The sequence below is a fragment of the Elephas maximus genome, chromosome 15, assembly GCF_024166365.1.
Source record: "Elephas maximus indicus isolate mEleMax1 chromosome 15, mEleMax1 primary haplotype, whole genome shotgun sequence".
In the NCBI taxonomy this organism is placed as follows: domain Eukaryota; kingdom Metazoa; phylum Chordata; class Mammalia; order Proboscidea; family Elephantidae; genus Elephas; species Elephas maximus.
In genome coordinates, this window is record NC_064833.1 from 81,861,338 (window position 1) to 81,886,471 (window position 25,134).

Sequence of the window (25,134 nt, forward strand, 5' to 3'; positions counted from 1 at the left end):
AAAGATGTTCTCTGTCTAATGAGGTAATTATATGGTTTTTCATTTTTAGTGTATTAATCTGATAAATTACATTGGTTGATTTTCAAATGTGAAACCAAGTATGTACATTCCTTAGATAAACCTCACTTGGCTATGTATGATTCGTTATCCTTTATATATGGGATTGGATGTGATTTGCTATCATTTAGAATTTTTTACATCTGTGTTCATGAGGGATATGTTTGTAAGTTGTTTTGTTTTTGTTTTTTTTTTGTAATGTCTTTGTTTGATTTTAGTTTTAGAGTAATGCTGACCACATAAAAGGAGTTGGGAAGTAGCTCTCCTTTTCAACAATTCATGTATTATATATTATTTCCTCTGTAAATGGTCAGTGGAACTCACCAATGAAGGTGCCAGGGCCTAGAATTTTCCTTATGGGAAAGTCTTTAAATACAAATTAAATTTCCTTAATAGGTATAAGGTATTCAGGTATTTCTTTCCTCTTAAATAACCTTTGGTAGTTTGTGTCTTTCAAGAATTATGCCTATTTCATTTAATTTGTTGAATTTATTGATATAACATTCATAATATTCCGTTATTATCCTTTTAGTATCTATAGGACCTGTAATGATATCACCTGACTCATTTCTATGTTGGTAATTTGTATTTTTTCTCTTTTTCCTGTTCAGCTTGGCTGGTATCATTTTCCTTCTGCCTGGAGAAAGTCCTTTAAGATTTCTTGTACTGCAGGCCTGCTGATCATTAATTCTTTTAGCTTTTTTATGCCTAAAAAAGCCTTTATTTCTCCCTTGTTTTTGGAAGATATTTTTACTGGATATAGAATCCTCGACTGACATTTTTTTCTGTCAATACTTTTAAGATGTCACCTACTGTCTTCACGCTTCCATTTATTTCCAACAAAAAATCTGCAGTCATTCTTAGTTTTGTTTCCCTGTAGGTAACATGTACATTCTGTCTACTTTAGGGTATGGTTTTTGTCACTGGTTTTCAGAAATCTGATTCCTATCTCTCAGGGATCACTGTCCTTCGTGGCCTGATGTACTTACTGTGTCTTAGGCTGTTTCATACTTGATATGGAAATATTTAGAAAATCGATCTCATTTTTAAAGTATGCTTTCAACCTCAGTATTTGAAGATACTATCTCCCTTCTTCCTTGTTATATTCCACTACATCTATTTTAGAAAGGCAATGACTTTGTTATCAGTATATTACATTACAGGTTTATGTCTCTCTTTACCAGTTCTCATCAACTTGACTCTGACTCAAGGCAATCCCATGTGTCAGAGCTGAACTGTACTCCATTGCTGACCCATTGTCACATTTCTCTGCAGTGAAAAGCCTGCCATTTAAACAACTCTTTTCTCCATTTGTTAAAATATCAGAGTACTAAATCACTTTAACATCCTGCCATCACCCAAGTATGCTCAACTACCTTTCTCTGAGACTCAGATCTTTATCATTGGGTTGTCGTTGAAAGTGGACGATTGTCCCATCATGTCTACTACCACTCCTATAAATCAAGGTTGAAAAAATTCTTTTATGCTAGGTTTTTCTTCTTATCACACAGGGAGAAACTCTAAAGCACTCCTGGCATTTCTCTCATTGTGATTATCAAATTGTATTTAAAGATTTTCACTTGTGTTTGGTAAAATCCCTGATGATGTCTAAAAACGTTATTAACCAGATGTAATCTCTGTCATAAATGATATAATAATCACCAGAACCATCCAATATCAGTGTTGACAAGCATCAGTTAAAATATAGACCATTGTTGACGTATGAACAACCAAATAAAAATAACATTAGAAGCCAAGCTTACAAATAACTAGATTCATATAATATATTCTCGTGTGTGTATGTAATACATAGAGTCACCTTGTGTTGGAATCAACTCGACAGCAACGGGTTTAAAATCCCATAGAAATCCATTGCCGTCAAGTTGATTCTGACCCTATAGGCCAGAGTAGAACTGCCCCACAGAGTTTCCAAGGAGCGCCTGTTGAATTCAAACTGCTAACCTCTTGGTTAACAGCCATAGCACTAAACCAGTATGCCACCAGGGTTTCCAGCAACGGGTTTTCATATATAAAAGGCTACATGGCAGAATCACTTGTAGCTTTTTTCTTTTTTTAAGTATGAGTTCTTGCCCCTGCTTTTATCCTCGCTCTTATTTGATGGTGCTTGGTAATCTCTATTTTGTCTCAGGTTTCCCTGGTGGGAACCTAAAGGTTGGCGGTTCAAGCCCACCAGCCGCTCTGTGGGAGAAAGATGTGGCAGTCTGCTCCTGTAAAGATTATAGCCTAGAAAACCCTATGGGGCTATGGGATGGTTCTGCTCTGTCCTATAGAGTCACTATGAGTTAGCACCAACTCTATGGCAATGAGTTTAACAAGTCAAAGGCTAGAAAACCAGATGACCAAGATTGTTAGAATTGTCTCCAAAACAAAAACTGGGAAGAGTGGCTATTCTCTGTCTGCCACCCCTCAGGTGTCTCCCAGGAAGAAAGTACATGCTTGGTGGGGTAGGGATTTTGTAACATCTGTTTGGCTACTTGGTGGGACAGTGGTTAAAAGCTTAGCTGCTAATCAAAAGGTCGGCAGTTCAAATCCACCAGCCACTCCTTGGAAACCCTATGGGGTAGTTCTACTATGTCCTACAGTCACTATGAGTCAGAATCAACTTGATGGCAATGGGTTTATTTTTTTGTTTGTTTGTTTTGGTTTGGCTAGTTGGAGGATTTGATTTATTTATTTCCAAGTCCCCAGCTGTGCCTGGAATAGTGAAAGTTGCAATGTGACATAGAGAAAGTTGCACTTTAGAGTAGCCCCATGATAAATGTGATGTTACCGTTAGGATTTGAGATTTGAGGCCATCCCTCTTCAAAACGAAGGGGTCAGTCTTTAAATTGAACAAGGGGGAAAATTACTTCCATTCCATTTAATCAGTAAGGAGGTCATGCAAAAGGTGAGGTTTGGGGTTGGTTGTGGAACATCGTGCATAGAGGTGAAATTTCATAATCTCTTTAGTGCCTTTTGGTAAGGCTGTGGACTTCATTGGGACCGAAGGGGTTTGTTATGTATTGAAAACAGATCACTTAGCGTCTCTGAGATTTCTCATTTAACATATGGGGTCACATCTGTTAAAGGATTATTACTCTAGAAGAGGAGTGATGTATAATTTATTAAAATAACCCTATGGGGAGGCAGCAGACTACATTTAATAAACTGAAATACTTGCTTGCTCCACGGAATGCTCCCAGCTGAATCCCACATCGTTTCAACAGAGGTGGCAGATGAAAACAATCGCCCTTTATATAATGTTTACTGTGTGGTAGTAGTTTGTGTCTCTCAGCTGAAAAATATTTATGTTAACTGTTCGGTTTAAGAGCTGAATGTTTAAATCTTGCTGGCATGTAGTTGGTATTTAATTCTGAGGAGAACAAAAGTCTGTTATTCCTTAGCTGTAGGAGCAACGGAAGGGTGAAGCACATCTTCCATCTTCCCACCAGTCCTCAGTAAAATGCTGATCAGGAAGAGCATCTCCCCAGAATTGCCCAAATTTACCTCTTCTCCCACTACTGTTTAACTGAAAGGTAGACAGCCCTAGAGAAAGTAGCCTCAGAAGGGATTACATTTAGATCAAACACAATAATTTTCTTTTTCATAAAGTGATAGTACAAACAAAGACTCCTGCCTGAGCACTTACTTGGCTGTGTGCTTATTGGGTTTCCCAACCACAAATAGTATGACTCTCTCCTGATGAGATAGCAGATTTATTTCTGACCCCAGTGTGAAGCATAGCAGTAGGAAATAACTCACATAATTCCCACTTTTAAATGAAAGAAAAAACAACGGAGGACTCCCACCAGTGTCGCCTGCCTGGGGACACTTGGAAGAACACTTGCTATGCATATCTACCCAGCAGTTAGAATTTCATCAAACACTATAGTACTAATTCTCAAATTCTTGAACAATTCATGCTATTGTTTCCTCTTTTTATCATTTGCCTTTATTTAAGGATTTGCCTCACTGCCAGAAAAATTTAGGAGTTTTTTTTTTTTTTTTTTTTTTTGGTGAAAACATACACAGGAGAACACACATCCATTCAACAATTTCTACATGTACAATTCAATAACATTGGCTACGCTCTTCCTATTGTGTCACCGTTCTCGCTATCTCTGTCCATATTGTTTCCCCACCATTGATTTAGACTCACTACCCCCTAAACTTCTCATTTATGCTTTAGGGTTACTGTTGTCAATTTGATCTCACATAGGTCATTCTTTGAAAGATCGGAGTTCTCTTGTCAAGAATTCTTTGCTAATTTAACTAAACTGTTGCTCAGTTTAAAGATGCCATCAGGGTATAATTTTGGTTCACAGTTTGGAGATTTTCTCAGAGCAGTAGATTCAGGGGAAACCCTGGTGGCGTAGTGGTTAAGAGATATGTCTGCTAACCAAAAGGTTGGCAGTTCGAATCTGCCAGGTGCTCCTTGGAAACTCTATGGAGCAGTTCTACTCTGTCCTATAGAGTCATTGAGAGTCAGAATTGACTTAATCGCAGCAGGTTTCATTTTTTGGTTTGGTCCAGTTTCATTAGGTCCAGTAAGTCAGGATTCTTGAAGAATTTAAAACTCTGTTCTACATTTTTTCTCCCTTTAATCAGGCAGCATTCATCTATTGATTCCTTTATCAGAATGTTCAGTAGTGGTAGCCAGGCACCATCCAGATCTTCTGGTCTCATGGCAAAGGAAGCAGTACTTCATGGAGGTAGTTAAACCTGTAGCCCATTTCCTTCTCCAGTTCCTGGGTCTCCTTCTTCCTCTACTGCTCTAGGCAAATAGAAGCCCATTGTTATATATTTGATGGCCAATCGGAAACTTTTAAGTCTTCAGACACTACTCATGGAACAGAGAGTGGAACCAAAACCAAAAAACCGAACCCACTGCTGTCGAGTCAATTCCGACTCATAGCAACCCTACAGGACAGAGTAGAACTGCCCCATATGGTTTCCAAGGAGCGCCTGTGGATTCGAACTGCTGACCTTTTAGTTAGCAGCCGTAGCTCTTAACAACTACGCCACCAGGGTTTCCGAGAGTGGAACAGAGTTAGTCGAATTGACTGGATAGTCCCACCAAGCCATAATCCTGAACTTTCAAACCAACAGAACTAATCTCATGGGGTGTTTGGATGTACCTAAGTAGTATCAGCAGCTTTAGAATTTTTTTTCTTTCTTTCTTTTGTTTTGGTTGCTGTTGTTGTAAAATTATATATAACACAGTATTTGCCATTTCACCCTTTTTCTGGTGTGCAGCTTAGTAATACCAATTACACTCATCAAGTTGTGCAACCATTACACTTAATCAGTGCCATTTTTCCCATCACCATAAACCCACTACTTCCCAAAGAATAATTCCCTTTCTACCTCCCCGATCCTATGTCAGGTAACCACTGATAGCCATTGTTGTTTGATGCCATCGAGTTGGTTCTGACTCATAGCCACCCTGTGTACAAAGAACGAGAAATACTTGCCCAGTATTGCACCATCCTCACAATCATTGCTATGTTTTAGTTTATTTTTGCAGCCCCTGTGTCAATCCATCTAGGCAATCTATCTTTTTCACTGACCCTCCACTTTACCAAGCTTGAAATCCTTCTCCAGGGCCTGGTCCCTCCTGAAGACATGTCCAAAGAATGTGAGAAGAAGTCTCGCTGCCCTCGCGTCTAAGGAGCATGCTGGTTGTACTTCTTCTAAGACAGAGTTGTTCATTCTTCTGGTACTCCATGGTATATTCAGTATTATTCACCAACACCATAATTCAAAGGCATCAATTCTTCTTTGGTTTCCTTATCCATTGTCCAGCTTTCACGTGCGTATGAGGCGATTGAAAATACCATGGCTTGAGTCAGGCACACCTTAGTTCTCAAAGTGACATCTTTGCTTTTTAACACCTTAAAAAGATTTTTTGTAGTAGAATGGCCCAGTGCAATAAGTTGTTTGATTTCTTGACTGCTGCTTCCATGGGTGTTGATTGTGAATCCAAGTAAAATGAAATCCTTGACAAATTCAGTCTTTTCTCCTTTTATCATGATGTTGCTTATTGGCCCAGTTGTGAGGATTTTTGTTTTCTTTGTGTTCATACTAAAGGCTATATAGTCTTTGGTATTCATCAGTAAGTGCTTCAAGTCCTCTTCACTTTTCATAAGCAAGGTTGTGTCATCTGCATGTCGCAGGTTGTTAATGAGTCTTCCACCAATCCTGATGCCATGTTCTTCTTCATAAAGTCCAGCTTCTCATTTTATTTGCTCAGCATACAGACTGAATAAGTATAGTGAAAGGATACAACCATTTTGCACACTTGCCTGATATTAAACCACGCAGTAAGTATCCATTTGTTCTATTTGAATGACTGCCTCTTGGTCTATGTACAGGTTCTGTGTGAGCACAATTAAGTGTTCTGGAATTCCCATTCTTTGCAACATTATCCATAATTTGTTATGATACACAAACCAAGTGCCTTTGCATAGTCAATAAAACAGGTAAACCTCTTTCTGGTATTCTCTGCTTTCATCCAAGACCCATCTGGGATGAGCAAGGATATCCCTTGTTCCACGACCTCTTCAGAATCTGACTTGAATTTCTGACAGTTTCCTGTTGACGTAGTACTGCAACCTTTTTTAATATCTTCAGCAAAATTTTACTTGCGTGTGATATTAATGATATTGCGTGATAATTTCACATTCTTTCAGATCACCTTTCTTTGGAATAGGCACAAATGTGGATCTCTTCCACTTGGTTGGCCAGGTGACTATCTTCCAAATCTCTTGGAATAGATCTGTGACGGTTGCCACGTTGTATCCATTTCTTAAAACATCTCAGTTGATATTCTGTCAATTCTTGTTGTTAGGTGCCGTTGAGTCGGTTTCAACTCATAGTGACTCTGTGTATCACAGAACAAAACACTACCAGGTCCTGAACCATCCTTACAATTGTCGTTATGTTTGAGCCCATTGTTGCAGCCACTGTGTCAAACCATCTCGTTGAAGGTCTTCCTCTTTTCCGCTGACCCTGTACTTTTCCAAGCATGATGTCCTTCTCCAGGGACTGATCCCTCCTGACAACATGTCCGAAGTATGTAAGATGCAGTCTCGCCATCCTTGCTTGTAAGGAGCATTGTGGCTGTACTTCTTCTAAGACAGATTTGTTTGTTCTTTTGGCAGTCCATGGCATATTCAGTATTCTTCGCCAGCACCACAATTCAAAGGCGTCAATTCTTCTTCAGTCTTCCTTATTCATTGTCCAGCTTTCACATGCATATGATGCAATTGAAAATACCATGGCTTGGGTCAGGTGCACCTTAGTCTTTAAGGTGACGTCTTTGATTTTCAACACCTTAAAGAGGTCCTTTGCAGCAGATTTGCAATGCATCTTTTGATTCCTTGACTGCTTCTTCCATGGGTGTTGATTGTGGATCCGAGTAAAATGAAATCCTTGACAACTTCAATCTTTTCTCCATTTATCACGATGTGGCTTATTGGGCCAGTTGTGAGGATTTTTGTTTTCTTTATGTTGAGGTGTAATCCATACTGAAGGCTGTGGTCTTTGATCTTCATTAATAAGTGCTTCAAGTCCTCTTCACTTTCAGCAAGCAAGGTTGTGTCATCTGTGTAACGCACGTTGTTAATGAGTCTTCCTCCAATCCTGATGCCCTGTTCTTCTTCATATAGTCCAGCTTGTCAGATTATTTGCTCAGCATACAGATTGAATAGGTATGGTGAAAGGATACAACCCTGACGCACACCTTTCCAGACTTTAAAATGTACAGTATCCCCTTGTTCTGTCCTAACATCTACCTCTTGATCTATGTACAGGTTCCTCATAAGCACAATTAAGTGTTCTGGAATTCCCATACTTTGTAATGTTATGCATAATTTGTTATGGTCCACACAGTCAAATGCCTTTGCATAGCCAATGAAACACAGGTAAACATCCTTCTGGTATTCTCTGCTTTCAGCCAGGATCCATCTGACATCAGCAATGTATCCCTGGTTCCATGTCCTCCTCTGAATCCAGCCTGAATTTCTGGCAGTTCCCTGTTGATCTACTGCTACATCTGCTTTTGAATGATCTTCAGCAAAATTTTGCTTGTGTGTGATATTGATGATACTGTTCTATAATTTCCACATTCGATTGGCTCTCCTTTCTTGGGAATAGGCATAAACACGGATCTCTTCCAGTCAGTTGGCCAGTAGCTGTCTTCCAAATTTCTTGGCATAGATGAGTGAGCACCTCCAGCGCTGCATCCATTTGTTAAAACATCTCGATACTCCGTCAATTCCTAGAGCCTTGTTTTTCGTCAGTGCCTTCAGGGCGGCTTGGACTTCTTCCCTCAGTACTGTCGGTTCGTGATCATATGCTACCTCTTGAAATGGTTAAATGTCGATTAATTCTTTTTGGTATAATGACTTTATGTATTCCTTCTACCTTCTTTTGATGCTTCCTGCGTCATTTAATATTTTCCCCCATAGAATCCTTCACTATTGAAAGTCGAGGCTTGAATTTTTTCTTCAGTTCTTTCAGCTTGAGGAATGCCGAACGTGTTCTTCCCTTTCGGTTTTCTGTCTCTAGCTCTTTGCCCATGTCATTATAATACTTTACTTTGTCTTCTTGAGCCTCCCTTTGAAATCTTCTGTTCAGCTATTTTACTTTATCATTTCTTCCTTTTACTTTAGCAGCTTGACGTTCGAAAGCAAGTTTCAGAGTCTCCTCTGACATCCCTCTTGGTCATCTTTTCAATGACCTCTCGCTTTCTTCATGTATGATGTCCTTGATGTCATTCCACAACTTGTCTGGTCTTTGGTCATTAGCGTTGAATGAGTCAAATCTGTTCTTGAGATGGTCTCTAAATTCAGGTAGGTTGTACCCAAGGTCATATTTTGGCTCTCATGGACTTGCTTTGATTCCTCCCCCCGCCACCCCGTCTTTCAGTTTGTCGTACTGTGGGGGCTTGCGTGTTTCTGTGATGCTGGAAGCTGTGCCACCAGTATTCAGATACCAGCAGTATTACCCATGGCAGACAGGTTTCAGCTGAGTTTCCAGACTAAGACAGACGAGGAAGAAGGGCCCAGCAGTCTACTTCTGAAAAGAATTAGCCAGTGAAAACCTTATGAATGGCAGTGGAACATTGTCTGATATGGTCCCCAAAGATGAGCCCTACACGTTGGAAGGGATTCCAAAGGCGATGGGGGAAGAGAGCTGCCTCCTCAAAGTGAAGTTGACCTTAATCACATGGATGGAGTAAAGCTTTCGGGACCTTCATTTGCTGATGTAGCATGACTCAAAATGAGAAGAAACAGCTGCAAACATTCATTAATAATCAGAGCCTGAAATGTACGAAGTATGAATCTAGGAAAATTGGAAATTGTCAAAAATGAAATGGAACCTATAAACCTTGATATCCTAGGCATTAATGAGCTGAAATGGACTGGTATTGACCATTTTGAATTGGACAGTCACATAGTCCACTGTGCCAGGAATGACAACTTGAATAGGCATGGTGTTGCATTCATCATCAAAAAGAACATTTCAGAGGAGAATGAAGAACACCAAGGTCACACGACAACTAAGAGCCAAAGAGACAGAAAGGGCCACATGAACCAGAGACCTACATTATCCTGAGACCAGAAGAACTAGTTGGTGCCCAGCCACAATCGATGACTGCCCTCACAGGGAGCACAATAGAGAACCCCTGAGGGAGCAGGAGATCAGTGGGATGCAGACCCCAAATTCTCATAAAAAGACCATATTTAATGGTCTGGCTGTGACTAGAGGAATCCCGGAGGTCATGGTCCCCAAACCTTCTGTTGGCACAGGACGGGAACCATCCCCGAAGACAATTCATCAGACATGAAAGGGACTGGACAGTGGGTGGGAGAGAGATGCTGATGAAGAGTGAGCTAATTATACCAGGTGGACACTTGAGACTGTGTTGGCATCTCTTGTCTGGAGGGGGGATGGGAGGATAGAGAGAGTTGGAGGCTGGCAAAGTTTTCATGAAAGGAGAGACTGGAAGGGCTGACTCATTAGGGGGAGAGCAAGTGGGAGTAAGGAGTAAGATGTATATTAACTTATATGTGACAGACTGACTTGATTTGGAAACGTTCACTTGAAGCTCAATAAAAGTTAATAAAAGAAAAAAAAAGAACATTTCAAAATCTTTCCTGAAGTACAACGTTGTCAGTGATAGAATAGTATCCATACACCTACAAGGAAGACCAGTTAATACGACTATTCTTCAAATTTATGCACCAACCACTAAAGCCAAAGATGAAGAAATTGAAGATTTTTATCAGCTTCTGCAGTCTGAAATTGATCAACCATGCAATCAGGATGTATTGACAATTACTGATGATTGGAATGAGAAAGTCAGAAACAAAGAAGAAGGGTTGGTAGTTGGAAAATATGGCCTTGGTGATAGAATCAGTGCTGGAGATCGAATGATAGAATTTTGCAAGACCAACAACTTCTTCACTGTAAATACCTTTTTTCACCAAGATAAAAGGTGACTATACACATGGACCTTGCCTGATGGAATATACAGGAATCAAATCAACTGCATCTGTGGAAAGAGATGATGGAAAAGCTCAGTCAGAACAAGGCTGGGGGCTAACTGTGGAACAGACCATCAGTTGCTCATATGCAAGTTCAAGTTGAAACTGAAGAAAATCAGAGCAAGTCAGTTCTTGGAGCCTTGTTTTTCACCAGTGCCTTCAGTGCAGGTTGGACTTCTTTTAGTACCATTGGTTCTTGATCACATGCTACCTCCTGAAATGGCTGAACAGTGACCCATTCTTTTTGGTACAGTGATTCTGTGCATTCCTTCCACCTTCTTTTGATGCTTCCTGCATCATTTAATATTTTGCCCATAGAATCCTTCAGTATTGCAAATGAAGGCTTGATTTTTTTTCTTCAGTTCTTTCAGCTTGAGAAATGCTGAGAGTGTTCTTCCATTTTGGTTTTTTAACTCCAGGTCTTTGCAGATTTCATAATACTTTGTCTTATCAAGCCACCCTTTGAAATCTTCTGTTCACTTCTTTTACTTCATCACTTTTTTTCCATTTGCTTTAGCTACTCTACATTCAAGAGCAAGTTTCATAGCCTCTTCTGACATCCATTTTGATCATTTCTCTTTTATGTCTTTTTAATGACCTTTTGTTTTCTTCATGTATGATGTCCTTGGTGTCATCCCACAACTAGTCTGGTCTTTATAGTTATCGGTGTTCAATCTTGAGATGGTCTGTAAATTCAGGTGGGATATACTCAAGGTCACGCTTTGGCTGTTGTGGACTTGTTTTAATTTTCTTCAGTTTCACCTTGAACTTGTATATGAGCAATTGATGGTCTGTTCATTCAGCCCCTCTCCTTGCTCTGACTGATGATATCGAACTCCATCATTTCTTTTCACATATGTATTTGATTTGATTCCTGTGTATTCCATCTGGTGAGGTCAATGTGTATAGTCGCCATTTATGTTATTGAAAAAAGGTATTTACAATGATGAAATCGTTGGTCTTGCAAAATTCAATCACGTGATGTCCGGCATCATTTCTGTCACCAAGGTCATATTTTCCAACTGTTGATCTTTCTTCTTTGTTTCCAACTTTCTCATCCCAATCACCAGTAATTATCAGTGTGTCTTGACTGCATGTTTTATCAATTACAGTGTAGAATTTGGTAAATATCTTCAGTTTCTTCATCTGTAGCACTAGTAGTTGGTGTGTAAACTTTAAGAATAGTCGTATTAACCGGTCTTCAAGGTAGGCGTATGGATATTATCTATTGCTGACAACATCATACTTCACGATACATTTTGAAATGCCTATTCATGTCCTTTGCCCATTTTTTGATTGGGTTATTTGTCTTTTTTTTTGTTTTGTTAAGTTGTAGAGGTTTTATCTATGTTTTGGCTATTAGAGCTTTATCAGATATATGGTTCCTGAAGATTTTTTTTTTTCCCCAATTGGTAGGTTGTCTTTTTACTCTTTTGATAAAGTCCTTTGATGAATAGAAGTATTTAATTTTTATGAGGTTCCAATTATCAATTTTATCTTCTGCTACTTGAGCATTTGTTGTTGTATTTGATATTCTATCATTAATAAATAGATAAATAGGTCCCATAGCTTTGCCCTTATATTTTCCTCCAAGATCTTTATGGTTTTAAGTTTAACATTTAGCTCCTTTGTCCATTTTTAGTTATTTTTTGTTTATGGTTGTCAGCCAAAGCTAAGCCTTACTGCTGCTTTCCTGCTTTTAGGGAGTACAGCCTACTAATTTTATTTTGCGGTTCCTAGTCTGCCTCTCTTCGAGGCTGCCTCCCATTTGAGAGATGCTGGCTCTATAATGGTGGGGTTTGGGTGGGCAGTTTCCCAAGTGCCAAAGGCAAGAAAAGAAAAAAGATTCATACCTTGTAGGGTGCCTGTTCTTTCTTCAGATTACAGCTTATTTCTTTAAGTTTTAGGTTGGTTTCAGAGTTCTATATTTGTGTTTCTACCGTCTTGTTACTGCGATTTTTTTCCTGTAGTTATTACGAGGGAGTTGGGATGCGTCTCTGCTTACAACATCATCTTGGGGAGGAGTTGAGATTTGTTTATATATTGAAATTTATCATTGATTTTTTTTTAATAATTTTTATTTTGCTTTAAGTGAAAGTTTACAAATCAAGTCAGTCTCTCACACAAAAACCCATATACACCTTGCTACACACTCCCAATTACTCTCCACCTAATGAGACAGCCGGCTCTCTCCCTCCACTCTCTCTTTTCGTGTCCTTTTCGCCAGCTTCTAACCCCCTCCACCCTCTCATCTCCCCTCCAGGCAGGAAAGATGCCAACATAGTCTCAAGTGTCCATCTGATCCAAGAAGCTCACTCCTCACCAGCATCCCTCTCCAACCCATTGTCCAGTCCAATCCATGTCTATCATTGATTTTTTTTAAAGGACAGAAAAATTTACTTCTAATTATAGTATATACCAAAAACCCATTGCCATCTAGTCGATTCCAACTCATAGCAACCCTATAGGACAGAGTAGAATTGCCCCATAGAGTTTCCAAGGAGCGCCTGGTGGATTTGAACTGCCGACCTTTTTGTTAGCAGCTGTAGCACTTAACCACTATGCCACCAGGGTTTCCAATTATAATATGTAGAGATTAAAATATGTAGTGAGGTTTGTTTAGGGTTAACTGTTAATTTTTGTTATTGTTAGTTACCCTCATGTTGACTCTGACTCGTGGCAACCCCATGTACAACACAAGGAAACATTGCCTGGTTCTGCGTCATCTTTATGATTCTTGGTATGTTTGAGTCCATTGTTGGAGCTATTGTGTATTTTAAGTGTCTTTCAACCTACGGGGCTTGTCTTCCAGCATTCTGTTCTGATCTAGAGGGTTTTCTTTGGCTAATTTTCAGAAGTAGATTGCCTGGCCTTTCTTCCTAGCCTGTTTTAGTCTGAAAGATCCACTGAAACCTGTCCACCATGGATGACCCTGCTGGTATTTGAGATATCTGTGGCAAAGCTTCCAGCAACACACAAGCCACTACAGTATGATAAACGACAGATAGGCTCTGGAACTGTTACTTAATATGAATAATACTCCAGTAAAGTTGCATTAGTTGGCTGTTTCTAAGCTTCAGATTGGATCTCAGATACAGAGCATATTGTTTTTTCCTTCAGTATCTTATTTTGGTCTTATTTTTTCTTTCATTCAGTTTTTTTTTTTTTTAATCAAATTCTACCTTTTTTGGGTTATTGCTAATCAAATTCCACCTTTTTGGATACCTGTAACAAGAAGAAATCTTTCATAGTTTATGTGGTCCTGCTTGAAAACACATAGTAGAGTTTGGGGAGGATAAAGATGGCCTGTCCCCATAGCTCCTCGGTCCTTCATCAGCTTGGGAAATACAAATTGGATGCAGAGGTAGTGGTGGTAAAGTTTTTAGTTGCCCAAAATCTCTCCCAGGGAGGGAAGTGTTTAACCAAAGGGCATATCTGACATCTGAGAGTGATCATACTAACAATTCCCCAAACATTTACTAACTAGGTGTGCCATATGCATTACCCATTTCATTTCATTAGAGGGCAGAATTTAAAAGTAAGCGAAAATAAGACATTAGCGATGGAAGTCATCATTAACCATTTTATGGTGTTTTATGCTCCTCGACTATCCTTTATAGTAGGTAGATGGGGGAACAGATACTATTCCTGTTTCATGGATGAGGATGCAGGCCCAGTGAGATTAAGCCAGTCACCTCAAAAGGAGCTGAGGCTCAGACCCTGGCCTCCAGAGTCCATACCCTGTGACCTTCCTCCTCCACCAGGCTGTCTCTGTGTAACATGTAAACACAGGATCTCTGAGATGCAAAATGAAGGAAAAGTACTGTGGTCGTTTAACTACCTTTATTCTGAGAGACAAGTAATACAGAATTCACCTACTTCCTTTACACACTGTAATATTTATAACCCACTGCCGTCGAGTCAACTCCGACTCATAGCGAACCTATAGGACAGAGTAGAACTACCCTGTAGAGTTTCCAAGGAGTGCCTGGGAGATTTGAGCTGCAGACCTCTTGGTTAGCAGCCGTAGGACTTAACCACTACGCCACCAGGGTTTCCTGTAATATTTATACTGATACATAATTCCACTCTGTTATCATTCTCAAGTGCTTCGGAACACCCTAGTTTTTTTAACTTCTGGGCCAGCCTCCAGAGAAATAGCAGAATGGTTAACATTGGAGTCTAGACAACCCCAGGCTCCAATCTTGGCTCCTACTGTTTACAATGTGTGCAGCCTGGGTAGTCACATATGTCTGGCAGAGTAGGAGCTCAATAAATGTCAATTATTACCATCAGCAAAGAATTTGTTAAGCCATTAAGCATTGACTCAGAACATAAAAGCAGGCTGCTTTATGAGGTTTTTATGCTCTACTAAAATTAGCTGAATGAACAAATCTGCCCTGGATGAAGTACAACCAGAATGCTCCTTAGAAGCAAGGATGGTGAGACCTTGTCTCACATGCTTTGGACACGTTATCAGGAGGAACCAGTCCCTGGAGGACATCATGCTTTGTAAACTAGGGGGTCATCAAAAAAGAGGAAGACCCTCAATGAGATGGATTGACACAGTAGCTGCAACAATGGGCTAAAGCATAACGATTGTGAGGATGGCGCAGCACCGGGCAGTGTTTCGTTCTGTGGTACGTAGTGTCGCTATGAGTCAGAACCAACTCGAGGACACCTAACAACAACAAAATTAGCTGAACTTTGCAGTCCAAGAACTTACAGAATATTTATAACTAGCATTCTGATATTTGTGTTCTAAATTGCTAAGTATATTGAATAACTTCAAAGGAAGAAGACATGTGAAATAAATATCAGTATTCTATATAAGGTCTTCACAAGGATTGTCTCATAACTGTACCTCATTTCTTTTTCTTATCTTTCTCCTCTATCCTTTCCATTGTTGTCCATTGAGACTTTTTGGAAGAAAGCTTGTTCATAAAACAAGCCATTCTCAGTTGGTCTCTCACTATCTTGTTTGCTTAAAATTTTGATTTTTTTTTTTTTTGAAGGGACACACTTGACTTACAAATTGGCATTGTCCTGTCTCTTTCTAGAGTGACTTGATTCATTCATGCTAGCATGTATTCAATCATACCTTCAGAAACATTTGTTGAGAACATTCTATAGGACAGGCAGTGCACTAAATACTGGAAATAAAATATGAGTAAGACACAGGCCTTGACTCTCAGAAATTAACAGTGTAACAACAGAGAGATAGAGTGAGCTATGTATAAAACTAAGTGAAACACAGCATGGCAAGTTTGCTGATTCTAAACTTACATGAGCACAGGAGAGGAAGGGACTCTTTTTTGCATGAGGATATCTTAGATGACATGATAAAGGAAATGGCATTTAAACTAGATCTCAAAAGTGGAAACACAGAGTATAACTTGGTAGAAGTGTAAGGAAGGGTTCTCCAGGCAGTGAAAAGGCTGTTTGAAAGGAATGTAAACTGCTTTCCAGCTAAGTAACAAGAGATGAAAAAGGAAACTAGAGGGCTGGTTCAAGGAAACACAACTGCGAAAGAACTCAGGAAGTAAAGAACTTTATTTCCCTTGGATCACTGTAACATTCCAGGTGGGTGAGGAGTTGGTAGGTGAAATTCATACACGCGCGCATACACAGAGAGAGCAAAATTAAATTAATATCCTTATTTAATTAGCCATACAAAATTGTATCAAAGGCAAAGTAGTAGCTCAGGACAGCCTTCTGGGGTGCGGTTTCTCAGCATTTGGAGTCACTCAGCTGGGTGGAGTGGGGAGCCCCAAGCTGCTCACTCTTTGACTTGCATGTTGTCTAAAGCCCAGTTCTTGCTATGCCACTGCCCTTATATAGTCGGATGGAATCCCCTCCAAAACCAGTGTGTGCTTACTGTGTGTTTCTGGACTCTCTTGGCTCTTCAGTCCACATACTCACACACTTTCCAAAATTCTGGAGTGCCCAGATTCCCATAATAAGAAAATTTTATATATGGCACCAAATCCTTGCACCCAAGCAGGAGATTTTTAGCCTTTCATTTGTAAGAGAAAGAACCAAGATAATTGTACAAGTTCCCAGTTGGGATTGAATTACAAAATAAAGACTTGTTCCTCTGCTCAGAATGCCATTATAGATGTACCTAAGTTCTCAGTTTCCACAGGAAACTTCCTTTCCCTCCCATATGGATTACTACCACTCCTGGTTAGTCCCTATCATTACCCTCCTTCCTCTAAATGTTAATTATCCGTTTGCATCTTTTTCCCACCGTCAAGAGTGTTGCCTCCTTGAGGAAGGTACTTTTGAATCCCTGGCCCCTAGCACAATCCCGGGAGCATAGTAGTATTTTAATAAACACTCAGATGAGTGCACAAACCAATACACAAAGTCAGTCTCAATCCAAAGTCTGAGGACATCTCTGCTGCTTATAGAACCCCACACTGAAGAATGGCCAGTGATTTGGTGTAGCTCCACAGTAGGGTGCTGGGAGGGCTGAATGGATGGGGAAGGGATGGAGGGTTGGGAGTAGAAATGGCAGGTGGGATATTAAACAAAATGTATATGTAGATACTAGTGACTGCCTAATAGAGTTGCTTGCTATGAGTAGGAATTGACTCAATGGCAATGGGTTTTGGATGGTTTAGTTAGTGCCTAGTTAGGCCTAGAATGGTATGGGTTTTTGTTTTTCCTTCCTCCCTCTCTTCTTCCCTCCCTCCTTCCCTCCATCCTCCCTTCATTCCCTCCTTTCTGTAGCAGGAAGAAACATGATTAAATTTGAGTTACATCCCAACAGGTTCACAGAAGGTTGAGGACCAAGTTTTAACTTAGTTTTAAAAAGATATGTTTTTAAATTTATTATTAAAAAATGTGATTTTATGTCCAAATGTTTTTCTTTTTATACCTGTTAAACCTGTAATAAGAGTCTTTACTGAGAATCGTGGGGCCTGTCCCTTCTTTATAAACTTTTCTTAAGTTAGGTTTATTGAGGTGTAATTTAAAACCTAAAACCAAAACCGTTGCCATCGAGTTGATTCCAACTCATAGTGACCCAATAGAACAAAGTAGAACTGCCCCATAGGGTTTCCAAGGCTGTAATCTTTACGGAAGCCAATTGCCACATCTTTCTCCCACAGAGCATCTGATGGGTTAGAACTACCAACCTTTCAGTTAGCAGCCAAGCTCTTTAAGCACTGTGCCACCAGGGCTTCTTGAGGTATAATTTCCATACAGTAAATTTCAACTTTTTTAGTGTGTAGTTCTATGAGTATTGACATATGCATATGTTTATTATATCCCCCAAAATTCTCTTGTGCCCTTTGTTGTCAACCCTTCTGCTCAACCCCAGGCCCGAGCAACCACTGATCTGTTTTCTATTTGTACAGTTTTTCCTTTTCCAGAATGCTGTATAAATGGAATCATATGGTGGTTACCCTTTTGACTTTGGCCTCTTTCAATTAACATAATGCATTTGAGATTCATCCATGTTGTTGCATCAGTATTATTGCTGAGCTGTATTGCCTGGTACCACTGATTGCTTATCCATTCACCACTTGAGGGACATGGGGGTCGTTCCACTTTTTTGCTATTATGACCAATGCCTCAATGAACATTTGCATATGAGTCTTTATGTTGACATATGTTTTCAATTCTCTTGGGTATGTACCTAGGAGTAGGATTGCTAGGATGTCATTCTAAGCAATTTAGCTTTTATTTTGTATCTTCTATGGACCAAGCAGAAATGAAAGAGAGTCAACATTAATTCTTATACAGTCTAAGTATATACAGTTAATGCTTTTTCATGTCTTTAATTCTTTTGTTTTTCCTTCCTTTGCCATTTCATTTGCTCTTGCTATTTCACCCTCAGCATGGCAAGGGAAGTAAGAATTTGAAATGCAATTGGTCCTTTTGTTGTTGTTCTTTGTGTTTTTTGTAAAGAGTAAAACATTTGTAATGGCAGCAATTCATTTTTTTAAAAAGATTAATATAGCATAAACAGCTTACTCTGAAACCATTTTTTAAAAAGCAAAATTAATAAACTTCCAGTACCTTAAAGGTCCACTTTGAAGGGATTATTAACATTATTTAAATTACTAGAAATTAGCTGCTTTTTTTTTTTTTTCTGTCCCATCATGTCAATTTTCGACTTCTCGCAACCCCATGTGTCAGAGTAGAACTGCCCCATCGATTTTCCAGGCTATAGTCCTTATGGGGGCAGATAGCAAGGTCTTTCTCCCTCAGAGCCACTGGGTGGGTTCGAGCTGTCAACCTTTCCATTAGCAGCCAAGCACCTAACTATTGTGCCACCGAGGCTAAAAATTAGAATCACAGGGTTTTCAAGGGATACAGCCCAAGACTCTACTTTTTTAGAAGAGAATACTGAGGCCCAGTGTGCTTGGGGAGTGCACCAGGGCCCCTGACAAGTTGGTGCCAGAGTCATAATGACAATTTATTGCTGTTTCCACAGCTGGACCATGTTCCTCCCAGAACAAGAAGGAAGAGATGTGTCTATATTTTCTCACAATTGAGAAAATTGCCTCAGGCATTTTGTATATTTTAAAATAAAAATAGTAATGATAGGATAAAACATGGGGAATTTCAAAGAGGGGAGCAAAAGTTAAGAGTTATTAAATAGGAAGATATATGAAAAGATGGGACAAAATAATTTCCCTGCTAACAGATGCTATGCGATTTTCTTAAAATTTTTTTAATATTTTGTCTATTTTTTGTGATATTATTGTAATATTTTGACACTGAGATGACTTACAGGATGGTTGTTTAACAAAAATTATTTTATGGTTGACTGTTTTGGATGTCCTAAACTGTGAACATCTTTTTCTTATAAATAAATCTCATGTTAGCCTTAACTCTATAACATGGCGCCATGTTGGAAGAACGATGATACCAGTAGTAAAACTCTCTAGTCAGGTGTCTGCTGGGCTTTCCTTGAGGTCCTGCTGTCGTTCAGCTGACAGACACTGCTGCAAATGCAGAGGGAGCAACTGGGAGACATAAGTCAGTGAGGAATGACAGGAAGCCAACACCCACCACCCCTATCTACATCTCGGTCAAATGTCAGTTCATTTCTATGTTCTCAGCGTATATGCAAATGTGTAATGACACACAGCTGAAAATGCCCATTATTCACTCTTTTTTCAGTGCCTGCTTTAGACATATATATTTGCAACAATGGAGGGACTGGGAGTTTGAGGAGGGGGAAAGAGGAAGTTGTAATAAACAAAAGAACATCTCCCATTTTTTTAAATGCCTAAAAGTGTAATGAAGCAAAGGAAAAAGGTGATTAACGTGTCAGCTCCATTACTGGTAAGAGCTGAATTGAAGGATGGGGCTTAGAAGAGCAGGGATAGTAGGTGTCTTAATACTGAACCCTAGAATCTGACCTCCACACACACAACAGGCAGCCCAGAATCACCCCAGTTCTCCTATGTGGGGCCTGTCCCTGTGGGAGGGGTGGTGGGAGCGTCTGCTCAGGGAGGAGAGGGGTGGCACTGAGCTGCCCAAGCTTGCGCCTTTCCCCAGCTCACCAATCAGATGAGCCACACCACCTCCCCTGGAGAAAGGGGGTGAAGGCAGTGAGTGAGGGGAGAGGCAAAAGCCTAAGAACTTTTAGGAAACTTTCTTCCTCTTGAAAACCATACTGAGTAGTAGGTGTTTCCTTCCTTCCACGAGGGTAAGAGAGGGCAAGTATCAAGATGCTAACCCTTTCGGAACCTCAATGGCCTCATCTGCGAAGCTCAACTTCACTGTATCCAGGATGGTGAGAGAATAAAAGGCAATTTATGTCAAGCACTTGGCATGATGATGCCTGGCACAGAGTAAAGTGTTAAATAATTAGTAGCTATTCCCTTCTGTCTTCTCCTGTGTGATTCCATACCTTCCTTCTTTGTCCTCATTTTACTTGTCTTCCCCAGCCAGGTTTCTGATCTAGATGCTTAGGATAAATATGAGGAAGGATAGATTTGTGAGGAATAGCAAATTCCATTTCTGATATACCGATTTTGAGATATCAAAAAAAAAATTTTTTTTTCTTTTATATAGTAGGCAGTTAGGTTTACAATTTTGCAAGCCAGAAGAAAATAACTAGTTCATTCCTAGTGCAGTTTGAAAATTGAGTAGCTAAAGCATTTTGGAGGGCTAAAGACTGAACCCTGAAGAACATAACATCTCTGGATTCAGCAGAGGGACAGAACCACAGAGGAGGCTGAAAGGAGACAAGACAGGCCAGAGAGCAAGGAGCAAAACCAGGAGACGAGGCACCACGAAAGTCAAGAGAAAGGATCACCGCAGCAAGGAGGAAGCTGTCGGTTGTGTCAGATGCTACAGAGGGGTCTGTAAGATTAGGATGAAAAAGGACCAAACGGACTTAAAGTGAGGATGGGAGCCATTTTTGGTTATCCTGTATGGAGCACTCACTCTGCCAGGCACCGTGCTAAGTACTCCACACTCACCATCCAACACTGCATTCAGCTCTCACAAAACACCATCCCCATTTTATAGATGAGGGACGTGAGATTCGGAAAAATTAGCACCTTGGTTAAAGTCACAGAGCTTGGACGTGATAGAGCTGGGACTCGGACCCCTGTCATCTTACTCTTAACCACTTAGCCCTCCTTCCTTCCAGAAGACATGTGATGGTCCTCATGGTGGCTGGAAGCTGAGTGCTGTGAGTTGAGAGGGAGCCAGGGGAGAGGGCAGGAGAGGGTGAGGCTGTGAAGAGGTGTGACCTGAGGGGAAAGAGATTGGGAGTCAGGTAGAGGAGGGAAGGCCAAAGGTTTGTATTGTTTGTTTTACAGTGGCAGAGACTTAACATTTTTAAGCTGATGAGGGCTCAGGAAGGAGGCATTCAGAAATGTAGCAAGCAGAGGGCAGGTGTGTGTGGAGGGGGTCAGTGTAACCTCTTCTTTTGTGGCAGGATAGGGCAGAAGCAATTAAGTTTGTGGATTTGTTTTAGAAAATTGAGGAAATTTTCCTCTGACCTCAGTTCCTTCCATCGCTCCTCCCACTCCTCCTTCTTCCCCATCCTCAGTCTCTGCTCTGTGTGGAACATCCTGTTTCCCCTCAAGGTTCAGCCTGTCATCACTGTCCTGACTCCTCAGGCAGGACCCCTTGCTTTAGGCTCCTGGGCGCTGTCCACTCCAGTACCAGCAGGCCCTGCCCACTCAGAGCTTCGGGGAAGAGGCCTCCTATTCATTGTTCGCTAGGGTCTTACCCAGAGCCAGGCACATAATATGTATTCAAAACATGGTTGTAAAGTACATGAATCATTCAGCCTGTATTTAACACATAGGGGCACCCTGCAGGAGGTTATGGTTTAGCAAAGGACAGGATAAGTACACAGATAATAACAGACATATGGGGACAGTACCACAGTATAGAGATGTGCAGGGTACTGTGAAGGGGGAGGTGAGAGGGAAACAGAGAGTACGTGTACTGTGTGAGTGACATCAGGGGAAGCTTTATAAGGAGTGTAGTCTTGAGCTAGTCCTTGAAGAATGGCCATATTTTTGACTGGCAAACATAAAGAACAGGCATTTTATTTCAAGAAAGTAGGATAAGAAATGGCACAATGCTTATCTGTGGAGCACAGGGCAGTCCAGGTCGGCTGAACTACGGAACATCGCCAGGGCAGCAGGTCAGTGGTTCGCTGGAAAGACCTGGAATGCTGGACGAAGAAATTCCATTTTACTTGACTCCCATGGTAGTATCTTCCATTTTTATCTTTATCAGTATCAGTATCAGAAAATTTTGTAGACATATTCAAAAGTGATTTTAAGCAGTCATTTTGGACTTAGCTAAGAAAAAGATTATGAGAGTTTAGAAATCATACCTACCACCTTCGTTCCAGAAACTAAGCCAATAGGCTTGAGAGTTTTAGGAGGCCAGTATCCATCCAGTTTTCCAAGAAGGCCTTTGTGCCCAGTGGTCTCCTACAGTTTGGTGATTGCTGACCTCCTCAGACTGCTGGGAGGTGGGGGGGAGACAGGGCAGGTGAGCTGGGATATGTTTGCTCCCTCAGTTATATATTTGGGTTTCTCACTACCTATAAGCACTATTCTAAATAACTATTTCTAGACAAAAAATAAAAACCTCCTTTTTTTTCTTTCAGTTAAGAAAAAGAAGCCTAAACTTTTAAATAAATTTGATAAGACTATTAAAGCTGAACTCGATGCTGCAGAAAAACTTCGTAAAAGGGTAGGTTGATGTTTTTGTTTTGTGCAGAAACGTGCAATGGTTTAGTTGTTGAAACTCCAGTATTATTGTTTTCTTAAAAAATAAATACAAGAGAAACAATCTTTGAATAGAGTGGATTTTACCCCAGGTGTGTCAACATTCCCTGTGAAATGAATCAAATTGAAAAGAATTGCAGCCGCATAGCAAAATAGAAATAGAGCTTACTTCCAGGCCAGCTGACTTGGGTTCTAGTCCACCTCTTTCACTTTCTAGTTGTGTGGCTTTGGGCAAATCACATACCGATGCTGAGCTTCCATCTCCTCATTTAAGAAATGAGGATAATAGGTTCTCTTGTTACTTCTTACTTAGTTTTTGTAAAAATAAAAATAACCCACACAAACTTAGTCAACTGATCTTTGGCAAGAGAACAAAGGGGATTTAATGGAGAAAGAATAGTCTTTCAACAGATGGTTCTGGACAGTCACATACAGAAAAAAATGACTCTAGACACAGCTTACATCTATCACAAAAATTAACTCAAAATAGATCACAGACTTAAGTGAAGGGGCAAAACTATACAACTTCTAGAAGATAACAGGATAAAATCTCTGTGACCTTGGGTTTTGCAATGCCTTTTTAGATACAACACCGAAACCATGATTCATAAAAGAAAAAAATTGATAAGATGGACTTGGTTAAAACTGAAAACTTTGGCTCTGTGCAAGACTCCATTAAGAGAATGAAAAGAAAAGCCACAGACTGAGAGAAAATATTTGCAAAACACATCTGAAAAAGGACTTAACATTCAAAATATGCAAAGAACTCATAAAGTAAGAAACAAGCAATAAGAAAACAAGTAACCCAATTACACAATGGGCAAAAAAGATCAACTGAGATTTAAAAAAGAAAGCATCAACACTGTCAAGTACCACCCAAGTGGAAATTGTTAATTTTATAGCACCTTGAAGCAAAAAGAATAAGTAAGGTCAGTCCAGTATCCTTAGGAATATTCTTACTTTTAGATGAAATAATATTAGATTTAACTTCTTTTCCCTTAGAGTTTTACTCAGGCACCCCTAGTGTCCAGGGTGACTGCTGTATGTCTTACTTTGTCATCAGTTAATTCGAAACATTATTTGCATTCTCTTTTACATGTTACAGTTTTGTCTGCAATGAATTGACACCAGATTTAAGTTATTTGTTTCCTTGACTCAGTCATATTCATCAGATTATTAGGCTGAAACATTTCTATTATAATGTGTTCAGTCACGTCGTCTCTTAATCATCGACTTATTTTTCATGGAAATTTCTTTCTCTGCTCCATTCTTGAATTTGGACTCTGTATTCCTCGTTAGTTTTCCCGTAACATGCTTTTGTATCAAGTAGACATTGGCTGCAAAAAGAGAAAGGAGGGCTGTTAGTAGAAAACAACAGCAATAAAAAAAGCTCAGGTTAGTAACTGCAGTGAGAGAAGAATGTATTTCCCACACGGTTATTGAAAATGTACCAACAGATATAAAGCCTCCGTAACAAGCGCTGAAGACGACTCCGGAGCAAAGGCTTGACTCACACTATCCCCAAGCAGATAAAAACGTACTGACTCCAAACAATATTGGAACAAAGGCATTTTTCACTGTCCCTACGTTTAACCATATGGAATGATTTCTTTTTAAGTCTATCTTGTTTAACTTTTTGAAGTGTAGGCATTTTCCACTTGTGGGAAATTTGCATTTCTTAATAGAAATTATGCAAGATTCCTTTTTTTTTTTTTGGCATCCTCCACTTTCTCTGCATGAAATGCCGTATCTGAAAATGTAAGATTCCTATGTCACAGGTGACTTTGGGGATAAAGAACAAACAGCTTCAGGGAAGGATTTTTATGTCATGACTGTGCATGAAAAGAAGGGTCCAGTTATGAAGGGTCAGTAATTCAGTGGGACGGGAGTGCACTGCAACAGTCCACGGGGTGTCCTCCAGTTTTTACTTACTTACTGGGAGAAATTACGATGTTTTCCTTGAGGAGCGCCCTGAATCTATAACTGAGTAAATGAAGGAGGAAGAAGTGGCCACGGAGGCAATTCTTGCTTCTGAGACAGCGGGGAGCTGTATTATGGACTGAATCATCAGCATAATGAAGCCTTTTAGGGGTATGTTTACAGCTGGTACTTTCAGATGATGTGGGACTGCTGAGGCCTGGGCTAGCCATGCGGAGACGTGCCCTAGTCACAGCTGTCCAGGCTCAGGCTCAAGTATGACACTGCATGAGAGAATATGGTCACTGGTTGGTTTTTTTTCCCCAAAAATGTGTCGATTGTCTATTTCATTCACACATTTCAATCATCTATTTTTTTTA

At 40.0% G+C, this 25,134-nt stretch overlaps 1 protein-coding gene across 17 annotated transcripts in view; it reads left to right on the forward strand.

Moving 5' to 3' along the window:
* The window catches only part of ASPH (aspartate beta-hydroxylase), a 236,926-nt gene that overhangs the window by 136,481 nt on the left and 75,311 nt on the right, over window positions 1-25,134 (forward strand). For all 17 annotated transcript variants that reach the window (XM_049854244.1, XM_049854240.1, XM_049854242.1 and 14 more), the window contains one exon: window positions 22,717-22,802. In XM_049854244.1, coding sequence (XP_049710201.1) covers window positions 22,717-22,802 — 86 coding nt within the window. The remainder of the gene's footprint in view (window positions 1-22,716; window positions 22,803-25,134) is intronic.